The sequence below is a fragment of the Babylonia areolata genome, chromosome 7 (assembly GCF_041734735.1).
Source record: "Babylonia areolata isolate BAREFJ2019XMU chromosome 7, ASM4173473v1, whole genome shotgun sequence".
Taxonomy (NCBI): Eukaryota; Metazoa; Mollusca; class Gastropoda; order Neogastropoda; family Buccinidae; genus Babylonia; species Babylonia areolata.
The window spans coordinates 36,024,893-36,040,368 of NC_134882.1; the positions used below are offsets into that span (position 1 = coordinate 36,024,893).

General features: G+C 36.6%; 2 protein-coding genes across 2 annotated transcripts in view; one reads left to right on the forward strand and one right to left on the reverse strand.

Moving 5' to 3' along the window:
* The window catches only part of LOC143284017 (palmitoyltransferase ZDHHC20-B-like), a 32,998-nt gene extending 21,843 nt beyond the window's left edge, over positions 1-11,155 (forward strand). Inside the window, exon 12 of the mRNA XM_076590563.1 lies at positions 369-11,155. Within this exon, the coding sequence (XP_076446678.1) occupies positions 369-406 (38 nt within the window). The 3' untranslated portion in view covers positions 407-11,155. The remainder of the gene's footprint in view (positions 1-368) is intronic.
* A 3,903-nt stretch (positions 11,156-15,058) lies between these two features.
* The window catches only part of LOC143284018 (uncharacterized), an 11,415-nt gene continuing 10,997 nt past the window's right edge, over positions 15,059-15,476 (reverse strand). The window contains exon 4 of the mRNA XM_076590565.1: positions 15,059-15,476. This exon is cut by the window's right edge and continues 1,095 nt beyond it. The gene's annotated coding sequence lies outside the window, so the exon portion shown is untranslated.

A 15,476-nucleotide genomic window follows, 5' to 3' on the forward strand; every position in this document is an offset into this window, starting at 1 on the left:
ATGGTGATGGGTGATGGCTATGATACAAACATGAAATGTGAATGACATATTTATGGCCTGATACATTTATGAGAGATGTGGAGTGCAGTCGATGAGTTCCATACCTACGAGTAACAGAAGTGATAATGCTATTTTGTGGCATCATGTACTCCATCTTGTCAAACATTGATGGAAGCTATTTGCCCAGTAGGTGTGTTCTATTTTGCCAAGTTGTGTGGCTAATCTGGAAACGAGCTGATTAGCTGAGTCAGAAAGTTTACTTGCTGGTTTTGTGTGTGTGTGTGTGTGTGTGTGTGTGTGTGACTCTGTGTGTGTGTGTGTGCATGTGTGTGTGTGTGTGTGTGTGTGTGTGTATGTGTGTGTTCCAGGATCAGGCCAGGAGAACAAATCCTTGGAGATGGGTTGAGAGGACAAAAAGATCTCTAAATCATCAATATGTTTTAGTCATTTTCTTTTCTTCCTCTTTTTTTTCCCCCTTTCTTGTTTTCTTTTTTAATTCTTCTATTCTTCTATTTTTTCTCTTGTTAATACTATTTATTTATTTTTATATATTTATTTTCCATTGTACAGCAATGACTTAATAGCTCATTGAACAACAAAAGAAACATATGGAGAGACACTTAGAAGCGAAAGATGTACATACATATGCACGTTAAACACACACAAAGTTTAGCCTAAGAATACACAAAAGAACTTGACTTTTTTACACCTCAACTACTATTTTATTTTATTGAACTGGTGAAAAGTTATGTATACCGAGAGGCCATGTCCATTTGTAAATGTGTCAACGCATGTTCATATGGGCGCATGTGCGTATGTTCATATTTGTGTGATTGTGTGTGTGCTTGTGCTTGATAGCCAAGGAACAAGTTTCAGAGCTGCCTGGATTGATTAACATTTTACATTGATTCTCATAATACAGGTAACCACTATGACCTTGACCTTAATTCAAGGTCAGCCCTGAAATGACCCTTTTGTGGTCAGCAGGCTGTAAGCAACATGATTTGATTTGATTTTTTGTGAGTTTTACTGTTTGTTTTGCGGGAGTATGCCGTGAAAAAAGTGGTGCATGAGCAGGGCAGTTACTGGAGACAATATGTGGTAAAAATCTGTAAACTGATTCACCATTTTATCCTGGAACATCGTTGCAATGAGATTTGTAAAATTTTTAGAAGTTTTGTCAGTTACCTATTGATAGACATGGATGAAATTTGACACACAAATTAAGTCCTTAAAAATCAGATATCTAGGCCCCTAGAAAAATTTTTGGTAAGTTACTTGACTAGGGGCGAAGGTCAGTCACACACACAGACACACACACAGACCCACAAATATAGACAGATAGATTGTTTCGCCATTTGCTCATGAAGAAACAACAGGGATATGAAGTAGAGACAGATGTCTGTAATATCTAAGAGGTGTGATCTGTTTGTATGATATGAGCAAAGCATGTTCAAGATCATTGGCGCATTTCCTTTGTTGCCTGATCTGAACTAGAAAGACATTTATATGGCTTTTACAACCCTGTTGTGAATGATATAATTTGTGAAATTTTTTGTTCTGTTCTTTTAAACATGTGATGAATGTCAGTTTTTTTAATATTGATATGCTCTTCTTTTCTCTGCTTTTTCTTTGTTGTTCTTGTTGTGTGTAAATAGTGTAGTGTAGTGTACCAGTGGCGATGAATGTGAGAATGAAGGTGCATTTTGCATTGGCGCTTACTGTGGGGAATATACCTTTGTGTGTGTGTGACTAGAATACAAGGTGCTGTAGGAGTTCTCATATACATATTATTTTATTTTGTTTTTTTGTCACAACATATTTCTCTGTGTGAACTATGAGTTCTCCCAGGGGAGTGTGCATTGTCACAGAGCAGTGCTAGCCCAATTAAAAAAATTTTTTTTTTCCCTCTGTCTGCAAGTGGATTTGTTTTACTATCAAAGTAGATTTGTCTTCATAATTTTGCCAGGGACAACCCCTTCATTGCCATTCATTTAGTTACACAGGACCTTGGTTTATTGTCTTGTCTGAAAGACTAGCACCAAGACCACCATTCAAGGTTTAGTAGAATGGGAGTAAAAAATCTAATCCTGTGTGGGACTTGAACCTGTGGACTCTTGTTGGCTAGTCGGGCACATGACCACTCCGCCAATGCTCCACACATTCCAAACATGAGTTAGGGAAAACTGATTTTGCTGTTTGAGGGTGCTGAGGTTGATTTTTTTTTGGTAGGTTTGTACTGACTGGTTTTTATCATGACATATCACTCATGCTTTTATCTACACAGAAAGAAAAAGACAATTGTGCATATGTAAATATCAATATAGCGTTGGAATCTGATCTGTCTACATTTCTGTTGTTTATGATACGGTGTGAGAGAGAGTGCGCGTGAGTTGCCTGTCTTCTTCATTGTCATATGCAGGTGACCAGATTTTATTTCCGTTCTATTGTTAAGCTTCAGTTTACATCCACCATGTTTTCAGATTGATACAATCATGGTTTTACAGAGTTGATTTAAATTATGGTGCTATTTGGAAAGAAAGGGACATGTTATACACTTGTGAATAGGAAATTAAAAAGAACAGAAATCAAGGAGACACAGATTTACAGTTGTATTTGAATCTGAAATCAGTTTAAGATTTTTGTAAAGATAAAACATGTTTTTTTTGGTCTTTTTTTCAAGTCCTGTTCTACACAGATTAAAGAAGCGACTTGTAATATCTATTGTTTTTCATGGAAGAATTCTTCTTCAGTGTTCATGTTATTCATACCTTACGAACTCTGTTTTTCCAGCTTGTATTGTCAAGCCAATAGCAGTAAAAGTAAAACGTATTGATGTACCCAGTGTAGGCCTAGTATCTGCAATTGAGAACAAGTCAACAAAAATTTTATATTCCATACACACTGACAAAGCGATGGAACTTATGTTGGTAGTGTCGTTCAGTGTCACACTTTCCATGGTGGGCAATAGGGAAGTCCAATCTGCAGTACTTGCAGTGTGGAAAAGTATGTCCTGTTACTATTGATTGAGTGGTTCTTGGTACATTTTTTGTATTTTGTGAGGAAGCGTTGCTTTTTTTCTTTTTGATTTTTTCTGCTGGGCTTGAATCTGGACCAGCACTCCAAGGCATCATTTCAGTGTTGTAGATCCTGTTCTCGCAAGTCCAAATGATGGACAAAGCAATACTGGAAACTGGAAATAAGAATGACAGGTGTGTGCTGTTTCATTAAAAAAAAAAAAAAAAGTTAGATAATCCATTTTCATTCATTTTTGTATATTATGGAAGTCAGTTGAAGAACTCTTCACAAAGTTTGTAAAAAGATCATTCTGGTAGGCAGGTCTGCCAGTGGTTCCAGTCAAGTGCTGAATGAAAATGTGTGAAATATAAATGCTGATTGCAAAAACATGATGGAACTAAGAATAAGAAATAAAAGCAAAGGGGATTCTATTTGTTCTTCATTCATGAGCTGCAACTCCCACGTTCACCTGTATGTACACGAGTGGGCTTTACCATGTATGACCGTTTTTACTCCACCATGTAGGCAGCCATACTCCGTTTTCAGGGGTGGAAAGGGGATGAAAAGAGGAGGACTGCACTGGATATTACATAACTTTTACACAGACATGGTAATATATAATGCTCCTTGACACCTATGTCATCAGCATATATCTTATGCAATTAGAAAAATCAGTATGAGAATTTGTAATCCAGCAAAATAAAAGTCAGAATGCACAAAACTATGATTTATCAAAATATTCATTCATAAACCGTGGCCTACTGACACATATATACACACATGCACTCTGAAAGACACTATGTAATATCAAGATGAAATGTTACAATGAGCATCGTAGACCTGCCTGTCCTTGAGCCACCTATGTAGCAGCTTCTAAGATCTATTGTGACAGAGCTATAGGCAGTTTCATTTTTGTGCTTTATTACTAATGTTTTGACTGAAAGCATCTTAGGGATTTGTTGTTGAAAGATTGGGCAGTTTACATTCTGTTTACATGCACAATCTTAACTGGAGCATTGTTTCCAAAGTGCCTTTTTGAAGGACTTTAGAAGTGAAGCTTAATTAAGTCGAACAATGTCTGAATGTCATGGTGTAATTTTTTTTTATCACTGACATAGCTTGAACGTGTTTAATTATTGAGACTGTTTCAGAAAAGCTGCACTGAATAATGTTTGTTCAAATCTTCAGTCTCTTTTATGTGTGCACAACCATGCGCAGAGTTGAAAAAATACAACAAAGAAAATAAGGACCAGGTTTCTTTGGTATGTTGGGAAAAAAGAAAAAAGTGCAGAGTGGTGCTGCTTTTAATTCTTATGAAATAGATCATTAACTTATTCATATGCTGCCGTGGAAGTGTTTAAAGTATAGTTGTGAGTTTTGAGTTCTGAATGTGCAAGATTTTGATCTACAAATGGACAGCAGTTTTTGGGTTTATTTCTTTTCATGTGTTGTATGTGTTTAGATGCTATGAAAAAACACCACCACCACCTATGGCCCATGCATGTACACACATTGCCACATATACATACTCGCTTATATATACATCACTCCACACATGAACATGTTTACCAACACTCAAATGTGCGTGGACACATACACATAAAAGAGATTTTCATTTAAAATGCTTACCTGTGTCAATTTTTATTTCACCTCCCATCCTAGTTTCCACTTAGTTGTAAGAGCAATGTTCCCTTTATTTATTCATGTATTTGTTGACTTAGGTTTATACTTATTTCTTCTCTTGAGCTTTTTGTTTTTTTTGGTTGCATTATTTATTAATCATTATTATGATTTCTGTAAGTATATTTTGTTCATGAAACAGCAGTTTTTATGCTGTTTGTATGCATTCTTTAATCATTGAATTTCTTTTCTATATAAATTGTATTGGTTTTAACATATTACCAGTGCTGAAATAATGTCAATGTTTGTTTGAAAAATATTGATTGATTATGTAGAGTGGCTGCCTTTTTTTTCTTTTTCTGATGGAGTGACTGTATTTGATTATTCATGCATATTGAGTAATAATATAATGTTTTCACTTATTATGTGGTATTAGAAAATGGATATGTGATAAATCTGATAATTTAAAACTTGCTTTCTTCTTTTATATATCCCCACTTTCACCACTCACTCCCACCTAGTTTCTAGAAATATTTTTATATTAGATATTGTTCCATTATTTTATTTTTTGATGTTTAAAAAATCAAATAATTGTTCATTGTTATTTTTCTTTTTTTTTTCTTTTGCATTTGAAACTGCTCCCTTTTTTCAGCTTTTTCGGCTTGAATAACAGTCTGATTAATCTTTCTGGAAATTTTGTTACATTTCCATACATCATAATGCATCAGAGGTATCATAGATGCAGAGATGAATGAAGATGGGTGGATGCATATCGACATGCCGAAAATGAGTACGCCGAAGATGCCAAGCAAGAAAGTCGAGGTGACCCTGTCTATCTGGTGTTGTTCAAAGCCAATGCAAGCACTCAGTTTCCTTGAATAATGTTGAATTTTTAACAAATCTGAAAAGGTGTGGACTTTTTTTAAACTTAGGTACTTTTGTGCAGGTAAGGTCTCATTGTCAATCTTTGTTCAAAGCATCTTGCGTGTTTTTCTCCCCATTTCCATTCTTGCTTTTATGTTTGTGTATAAGACCTGGAACTTTGATATTTTCTCTCTCTCTCTCTATCTATATGCGTGTGTAATGTATGTAAAATTTTTTTTATAGATCTTTCAGCTTTATGTGGAGTGATGGCCTAGAGGTGACACATCCGCCTAGGAAGCGAGAGAATCTGAGCATGCTGGTTCAAATCACAGTTATCACCAGTATTTTCTCCCCCTCCACTAGACCTCAAGTGGTGGTCTGGACGCTAGTCATTCGGATGAGACGATAAACCAAGGTCCCGTGTGCAGCATGCACTTAGCACACTTGAAAGAACCCATGGCAACAAAAGGGTTGTCCCTGGCAAAATTCTGTTGAAAAATCCACTTTGATAGGAAAAACAAATAAAATTGCACGCAGGAAAAAATATTTAAAAAATTGGTGGCGCTGTCAGAGTAGCAATGCTGTCTCCTTGGAGAGAGCAGCCCGAATTTCACACAGAGAAATCTGTTGTGACAAAAAAGAGGAATACAATATAATACAATAAAGCCTTGGCAGGTGATTACACAAGCCTGTGCTGTTTAAAACAGTAGAATGCAGGAAGGATTTAAAACTAATAAAATGAAGGAATGGTTTAAAACTAATGAAATAAATAAATGGTTTGTTAATCGTTTGCTGAGGAGATTGGTTTTAAACATTTTTTTTTTTTGTATGCTGTTTGATGAGTCCATCATTGTTTCCCTTGAATTTTTGGAAAAATACATTGTATTTGCATGTTGAGTAAATAGTCTAGCATGTCGAATTGAACAAAGAATGTGTAGCAGTTTTGCGTATTTGTTGTTTTGGCATTTGTATGATACAATCTGTGTGTGTGTGTGTGTGTGTGTGTAAATGAACAAAATACTGCTGGCCATGAACCCACCAAGACAAAAGAGAACTCAAAGAACAAGTGGTATATTTTGTGTATTTGTAAAAAGCGTAGTGTATGTGTACAGGATAATTTTTAGGGTATCTTTTTTGTAGAGGTAGTTTGAGTTCATTTTGTCCATGACCACCATTTACTTGGAAGATCTGAAATAAAGTTCAGATTTGGAAAAAAAAAAAAAAAAAAAGCAAGAAAAAAAGCAAAAACTTGTCAAAAGACAATGATGTGGTTGTTAAAAAATTAAAGTGCATGTTCATTTGAGTTGGTTGATATTACTTTGAGATCACATTTAACCTGTTCAGCTGATGTCCTACGCAAAATGTTGTCACGGTGCCTGTAAGACGTCCACTGACGTCCTGCATCTATTCTGATTTCTCCTTCCTTGGAGTTTGGTTCAATGAACACAGACAGACTCTGAATGGTACGTTTAATGCCTGGATTATGAACATACCATCTAACTCCTTCACCACTATAGTTGACTTTCGTTGACTAGGCAGTGCACTGTTATTGGCGACGTCAGTCAACATCGATGGGTCATGTTAAAAAGACCATTTTTCACGAATGAAAGCTTGACAGCTGCAGCCAGTTTCCTGCCAATGGAACAGTGACTGAGTTTGAAGTGAACAAGTCCATTGTGTTGTTTTGACATTAACCAAAGGCTGTGACTGAGAGCATGTATCTGAAATACTTGGCGCTGGGGAGTGTTTTTCACTAAGAAACTTGGAGGTGAAAGAGTAAGATGAACATGGGGCAGGTAGAGGAGCCCTTCTCATTAATGTTTTGCTAACTGGACTAAGTTCAGCGCGCATGAAAAGTGGATTTGCATCATATGCAAAATGGGTGGTGGAAACTTTGTCCAGCAGAGTCCCAGTCAGTGGATTTACACAACTTTGCAAGCAGGCTGTACATATGATTATATATGGTAATAACAATGAGAGATGTATCTTGTTTGATGCTTGGTTTGAACTTGAAGGTGATGACAATGACAGTGATGAAACTGACAGCAGCATTTGGTGTTTTATCCAGTCCATCTTTCCAGTCAGACATCATCTTTTCGCTAGTGACAAGGACTGACAGTAAGGGTGCATTACTTTTGCATAATTTGAGAAGAGAGCAAAAGAGAGTGGAGTGATGAAAAACTATTGATCAAAGACCAGAGGGTGTGTAAGTAGGCATGGTCATGACCATCAGTGAACTGTCGTTCACAGTGTTCAACTGGCAGGAAATAGACAGCAGCCTTGATTTTCCTGAAACTCAGGGTTGACTTAAATGAACGGGAATATGTGATTATTTTTTCACGCTTGTTGTCATTGATAGATTAACCAATTTCTTTGAAGAGGAGGCAAGCTGGACATAACAGCAATTTATTGGCTCGATTGCAACCATAAAGGGGTGATTATCATCACAGAGCTTCCTCCTCTAAACTGGGTACACACTTCGGTGTGAAAACAAAACAAAACTTGACTGCTCAGTTCCTGAGAATGTGATTAACTTTTTATCTTGACTGAACTCACATTTGTCATAGTTGGGATATTTATTCACTTGCATGTCTACAAGCATTGTGATTGCTATCATAAAGATATAACCTATTTTCTTTTACAGGTATAATTTGACAATTAGCTTGCAATTTCCAGCTGTGTTTTGCTTTCTGTTGGGATGTCATTCTGTGGACTTTATGATGCACAAGAAGAATTTTGAAATGCCTGAGTGAATAGTCATTTTCAAACAGAATAATTGGGAGAAATGTTTAGATTCAGAATCCATACTCATTTTAGGCCACAAAAATGTTTACTATGCTTTTGTATCTCTCATAGTTTTTGTACTAGACTTGAAAACAACAGCTGATAACCCCATAATCCTCAAACTTCCCTGGCATTGGTAGAGCACTTTTTAAAATACAAAATTCTATGGCACTGAACGGGTTAAATTTGCCCTCTTATTTTAGTGAGTGTGGAAAGATTGATTTTTGTCATTACTACATTTAGAGTATAGATTTACAAGATTCTAACCTGAAGCTGTGTGTGTGTGTGTGTGTGTTTTATATACATATATGTATATGTCATTTTGTGACATATGTGTGCACTTGTTTTTGGTTTATGGGCACTTTACCTGTTTTGAGACTTGAAAAAGTGGTTCTGTTCACACCCATGTGTGAGCGTTAAAGTTTTGTTTTACTGTTGCTGCAGCTGCTATTGTTGTTTTTATTTTTCTGTTACTTTGCAAGGAAAATTGTGCTGACCTTGCTTTGGTATGACAGATTTTTCCACCAAGGTTTCTTTAAAGGCAGAAAGAAACGAACAAAAGAAAAAAGTGAAATGCTACACACAGATTGCCTTTTGTTGAATTTGTTTATTCATAAGTTTTCATTTAGAGGTATTGGGTTTATCACCACTGCCAAAGTGATTCAGCAGTTGTGCTGGAACTCCTTAGGTGGGTGGCCTTATGGCAACAGATGTACAGGCACTGGGACTGTGTAATGTGTTTGCGTGTGGCAGTTTTCTAGCAGTTGGAGCAGCAAGAGACCAACTTGGCGGGTGATGGGAACATATGTCACGGATAAAGTTTCACAGGCTGCCCATGGCTTCTGACAACTCATAAATATGCAAGCCTGATGCTTTGAAACTTTTCCTCCCCACAGTTTTCTCCCCCTCTCATCAGCTAGTTTCACTTCTAGTGAAAAGATGTCGAACTAAAGAAGGAAGGAACAGTCCTTTCAAAATGGAAAGGACACTGCATGTTCATCAAGCAGGTCCCGGGGGCAATGTAAACATTTCTATTCTAGAACAAAAACTTGAACATATTGAAAATTGTCCATGGGAACTCAGTCCAACACCAGGATTGACTGCTCCAAAGAAAAGTAGTATCCCTTCCGTTGGCCACTTGGCCCGGAAACCAAGATGATTACAACTGAAAGGTATGTCTGCTTGTGTTTGTGTGTAGCTATGCAGGTTTTTATTCAGATGAGTAGCGTAAGAGTGACCCTAAGTAGGTAGTCAGGGACCTTCAAGAAATATGTCTGTGGGACTCCCCATGATTTTGAACTTAACAGATGCCCATGCTGCCAGATTTCCATGCTTGATGTTTGACTGACTTGTGTAAACAGAGTCTATGTAAGAACCTGTTTTTTTTTTTGTTTTTGTTTTTTGTTGTTGTTTGTGTGTGTGTGTGTGTGTGTGTAGTTAAGCTTTAACTTGAAATAGTTTTGTCTGTCAATAACAAATCTGGAATAAACATAGTGAAAAAACAGACTAAATTTGTTCAAACAAGTTAGTCAAAACTTGGTTGGATTGTAGTTATTAGTTTGTTCATCCTGGACTTCCCCCCTTTACGATGTGAAAAGCAGGATCAGAGGTCCAAAAGCTTGTAAGTGGTAGAAAGAGAAAATTGCATCCAGTCTTTATTGAACTCTTGTTTGATCATGGTCAGAGCAAAAGTAGAAGGCAAGAGTTGAATTTCAGGGTCACAACATGACATAAAGGAAAAAAAATTGTAGAAGAATGATAGAGATTCTATGGTTTTCATATTTGCCTCACATTTTCACAGTGTATGAATACAAATGAAGTATGAATGAGGGAAAGTTTTGAAAAATGTAACCCATTAAATGTTCCACACTTTGTCAGCAGCCCAGCTGACTGCAGGTGCAGTGTACCAACAGTAATGACAGTTTTTCAACTTTTTGAAATACTGGTATTTAGTGTGCGAGTTAATCCATGGACTTCGTGATTTGTGTGAAGGAATGTGAGGAAAGTATCTCTGTGCACTCTACAGAAGTTGCTGATTGATTTTTGATATTCCATATTACAATGTGAGTGTTTTTTTTCTTGTTTTATGCTGGTTTATTTTTTTACTCACCTGTGTAAACAAAGTGAGTCTATGTTTTAACCAGGTGTTCGGTTGTCTGTGTGTGTGTGTGTGTCTGTCTGTGTGTCCGTGGTTAACTTTAACATTGCCATTTTTTCTGGAAATACTTTGTCTGCCTATACCAAATTTGGCTTAAACATGGTATGAAAAAAAACCTTAACAGTCATACCAATAACAGGTTGTAAATCTCACAAATTAAGCCGTATTTCCGAATCATTAACGGTTTATTTTGTTGATATACATTCCGAAATTCTAAAAAAACCGCTTCCCATTGAGTTAGGCCTACTAGAAGGTAGGTTGTGTTCGAAGACGACAACCTCATTTTTCTTGTTCACAATTAAAAAGAAAGAAATACAGATTCTGGACAGAACACATACAGTGATACTAACTACACCATCGACGTGTTTGTTTACTGCATTTGAATATTTTAAAGTGGACACTGAATTAACTGGAATGAACATAAAAGAAAAAATGAATCGATCGTTTCTTTCAGCCCATTGTAGACTGGTTCGTCAGTGCAGATCTAGAGTTTACCGTGTGTTGCGGTGGGCTTGAAGCGATGGCAACGTCTCATTTACTGCAGAAATAAAAGAATAATTGAGATATAATAAAACACACAAAAAACATGATTTAAAAGACGTTATTTTTGTCCACTACAATCACATCTATTTGTCACGCTGCAGCAGTGGGGATTAGTCTGCTTGCTTGGGAACTGAACATGCTAGGTTCGAACCTGCTCGCATGTTTTGTGTGTGGGGGTGTGGGGGGGGTGGGGTTTTGTGGGTTTTTTTTTTTTAATAATTTTTTTCTTCCAAGCTTATTTAATGTATAATTTTTAATACAGAGCACTTTTCAGTGATTTTTTAAACCTCTCTTTTTCTCCTCATGATTCCTTCACTGGGTAAAACGTGAAGCACAAGTGAGTCTTGAAGGCTTTGCCTCTTGTCATATTTGCAGTACATTTTTCTTTCCTTTTCATGTATTTGATAATTACATTTTTATCAGTACATTTTGGGGAATTACTGTTTGTTAGCTTAACACAATAAGATCATGATTGTGTTAAAGGATTTGTAGTGACATTGTGAAATGTATGAATAAGATGAAACCTCATGTAAATCAAGAGGAAACAAATTTGACAAGAAAAAAAAAAAGTTGCTCCACTGGTTTGCACCTGCCCACCCAGAGAAGTACTTGCACATATTGTTCGTTGAAAACCGTTCAGTAGAGGCTGAGCTGCCTTGATAACTCAGTTAACGTATACAGTTTTTGCTTGCTTCACAGGACATCTTGAATAGCTTACTTCACTGAAACCAAGTTCATTCACAATACAGTTATAACATTAAAAACAGGAATAGTTAATTGGTTTTCCATGCCTGTGCCACATAAATGCCTTTCGGTGTGTTTGAATTGGTTCATGGTTAAGTGAGATGTGTTAGATTTGATGTATGAAAGAAGGCACAAAATGACAGCCAGAATGCCCACAAATTTAGAATAGATAGAAAATCAGAAAGAAAAAGTTAATCTGATGGTAACCAACTGAAATGGACCAGATTTTGTAAAAGTCTGAACAAAGTTTGTAAAAGGTTTTAACAAAAACAAAACAAGAAACAAGTAAGTCTATTATTTTTTTGATTGATTGGTATGGATACTTTTATAGCGCCTATCCTTGGTCAGAGACCAAGGTCTAAGCGCTTTACAAGCATGGGGTCATTTACACAACAGGCTGCCTACCTGGGTAGAGCCGACTGACAGTTGCCATTGGGCGCTCCTCATTCGTTTCCTGTGTCATTCAGATTAGATTTCAGGCACACACCCATACACTCAGACAGACATGTAACATTTTATGTGTATGACCGTTGTTTATTTGCCCTGTCATGTAGGCAGCCATTCTCTGTTTTCGGGGGTGTGCATGCTGGGTATATTCTTGTTTCCATAACCCACCGAATGCTGACATGGATTACAGGATCTTTAACGTGTGTATTTGATCTTCTGCGTGTGTATACACACGAAGGGGGTTCAGGCACTGGCAGGTCTGCACATATGTTGACCTGGGAGATCGGAAAAATGTCCACCCTTTACCCACCAGGTGCCACTGAGATTCGAACCAGGGACCCTCAGATTGAAAGTCCAACACTTTAACCATTCGGCTATTGCCCCTGTCAGGTTAGCTAGTCTGATGTTTCTCTTGATCTCCTGTAAAACTGGATGTGCAGCGTCATGTGGTGTGGGTCAGTGTGTTTTGTGTGTCATCCACCTCTCTCTCACAAGTTTGTTGCTTTCTATATTTAAAAAAACTTACATCAGAACAGCTCACCTCGCTCTGGACCAATAATAATAAAAAAAAAATTCATCAAGACCAGTGTGCACATATTTGCACAAGATTTTCATGAAATAACATGTTCACTATCACACAATAGTGTGAGAGAACTGCTGAAATACACACTCGCTCTTCTCTCATTGCAATGGTATCGCATTCACACACTCAAACTGGACAAGTATGTAAAAAAACAACGTACAACAAACAACAGCAATAAAAACAAACAAAAACAAAACAATTTAAGGTGGTGTGGTTTAATTTTCTCATTGCCTTGCATTGAAAAGAGAAATTGGCTGGGATTGGAGTTGAGTTTGTTGTTGTTTTTTTGTTGGTTTTTTTATGGTGTGAATGTGACAGCCTTGAAATGAAACGGTTCAGACAGGATTATGTTTTGTGGTCAATGTTTGCTTCAGTATTTTGAATTGTATTCATGCACACACTCAAAATTGTAAAAAAAAACAAAAAAAACAGCTGTCCCTGTCAGATGTCAGTCTTACTGTCTTGCCTCTTGCTTAAAATTCTCATCTTGTAATATGTTATTGAGTCTTTTCCCTTGAAAACATTGTCAAGATTTGTAGCACCTGGACACACAAAGAGGGTTTTCTGGCATTTTCCATTCTTATCTGCGGATCTATCCCTTTTGAAAGTATTTTCATGGAAGTGATGCCAGCCATCCCAGGCTTTACCAAACACAAACACACACACACACACATTGTAATGCTATTTTGATGGGTTTTTTCACAGCTGATTTTTCCATTGGGAAACACACAGGTTGTGGTATTTGAGTAACAATCTTTTAGTTTAATGACCTTAAAATCATGCAATAGTCAACTTTTTTTTCTAAAAAATTATAGTGATTATATATTGATGTATATCTGTGTAATACGATAAAAGCTATTTTGCCTGAATTGATTTAGTATTTTTATGTAAGGTCATATGGGAATGTGGGTATATGTTTGTATGGATGTACTGAATGTGTCCAGTACAAGGGAGAAAAAAAAAAAAAAAAAATCAATAAAAAAAATCACGAATTTCTCTTCCCTGAAGAATATTCAAAGACTTGTGATTCTTAGTTTAATTTGTTTTTATGTTTGTGAATATTAGACCTGTCAACCCATGAACAGACCCCGGAAGAATAACTTTGGCTTGTGAGGAATATTTGGAAGTTGACAGGAATGTTTTTGGCATCACAACTTAAAAATAACAACACACACTTCTTTTGCAATGCCAAATCATTTTTTCTTCCTTTCTTTCTTTTATTGCACGTTTTAAAGCGTTTTGTTTATTTCTGCAGTGATATATTAGTTTTTTTGCAGTTGGACACATTCACTTCTTATTTATCCAGACCTGTGAATGAACAAAAATCAGCCCGATTCATTCTCACAACAATGAAGATTAGTTCACAAGTGGTTTCTTCAGGGCAGCCTGCATCCAGTATACGCTTCAACATCATGGCATTGAAACTTAAGTTGGAAGTTGCGGAATGGGACCTGTTTAACTTCCCATTGCCCATACAAGGCAGCTATGCATGTCTGCATTAACAACTGCAAACAACCACTGTTTTTGTGAAAGCAGAGTTGTTGTTTTTTATGCAATGGGAAGAATGGAATTATGGTGAGTGGGATAAATTTCACTGAAAACAGAAGGGTTGGTTGGTCTGGAATATTAAAAACAGCAAAAAAACAAACAACCCCCCACCAAAAAAAAACACAAAAACACACACACAAAACAACAACAACAAAAAACACACAAAAAACAAAACAAAACAACAACAACCCTACCTATGTAATAACATTATACAATTCTTGCACAACACATTAACATATAACCTATACATATTTTAGACATGATAGTGCACAAAAAAGTGACATACTGAAGAGAAATTAGCAAATGATCCTAAAAATTTGTTTCCTTCAAGTTTGCATATAAAAGAATACACCCATTGTAGCATTGGTACACTATTGTTATAAATGCAGAACTGAAAACAAATCTGCCCCTTCCTATCTCTGTGACTGCCCTCACCTCTGCACCCCATCTTGCTCCACAGCTCAGCTTCAGATACACTCTTGCTTCCACGTTCCCCGATTCAAACGCTCCACAGGCGGCCACTGCTCTTTCTCTGTGGACCTTACTCTTGGAATGAGCTTCCTCTCTTACTTTTAACAAATCTGTGCAGTTTTAAAACCTACCTCTTTCCATAATAGACCCTGCACCCTCCTCCCTGCCCCCCTCCACTTTCAGGTCTGTGGTTTTTATTTGTAAGTCATTAAGTGTTTATGCAAGTATGTGAAGGACTGACGTGAAAGAGCTTTGACTTGTCTCTGTAAAAAATTCAGTGCTATATAAATACCTTTATTGTTGTTAGTATAATAAGAGTCCAAACACCCACACTTATTGAGCATAGTCAATCAATCATTCAAATCAAAAATACTTTGATAATCTGTATGGAAATTATACAAACAATCATGCACACCATAAAAAGTGATTATAACTGGTCAAATAAAAATACGCTTACTGTCAATTGACTACAACAAGCACCACCCTCCTCGCCCACATACACACACACACACACATTAAAACAATAAGTATTGTATATCAAAATGTAAAAACACAAACACAAAAAACAAAAACAAAAAAACCCCAAACATCCAACAAATAAATCAATACATACCAGTGAAATATACAAACATGAATACATGCACACACATGCATATTATAACACACGAACAAATTAATATTCATGCTCAAGGTTTT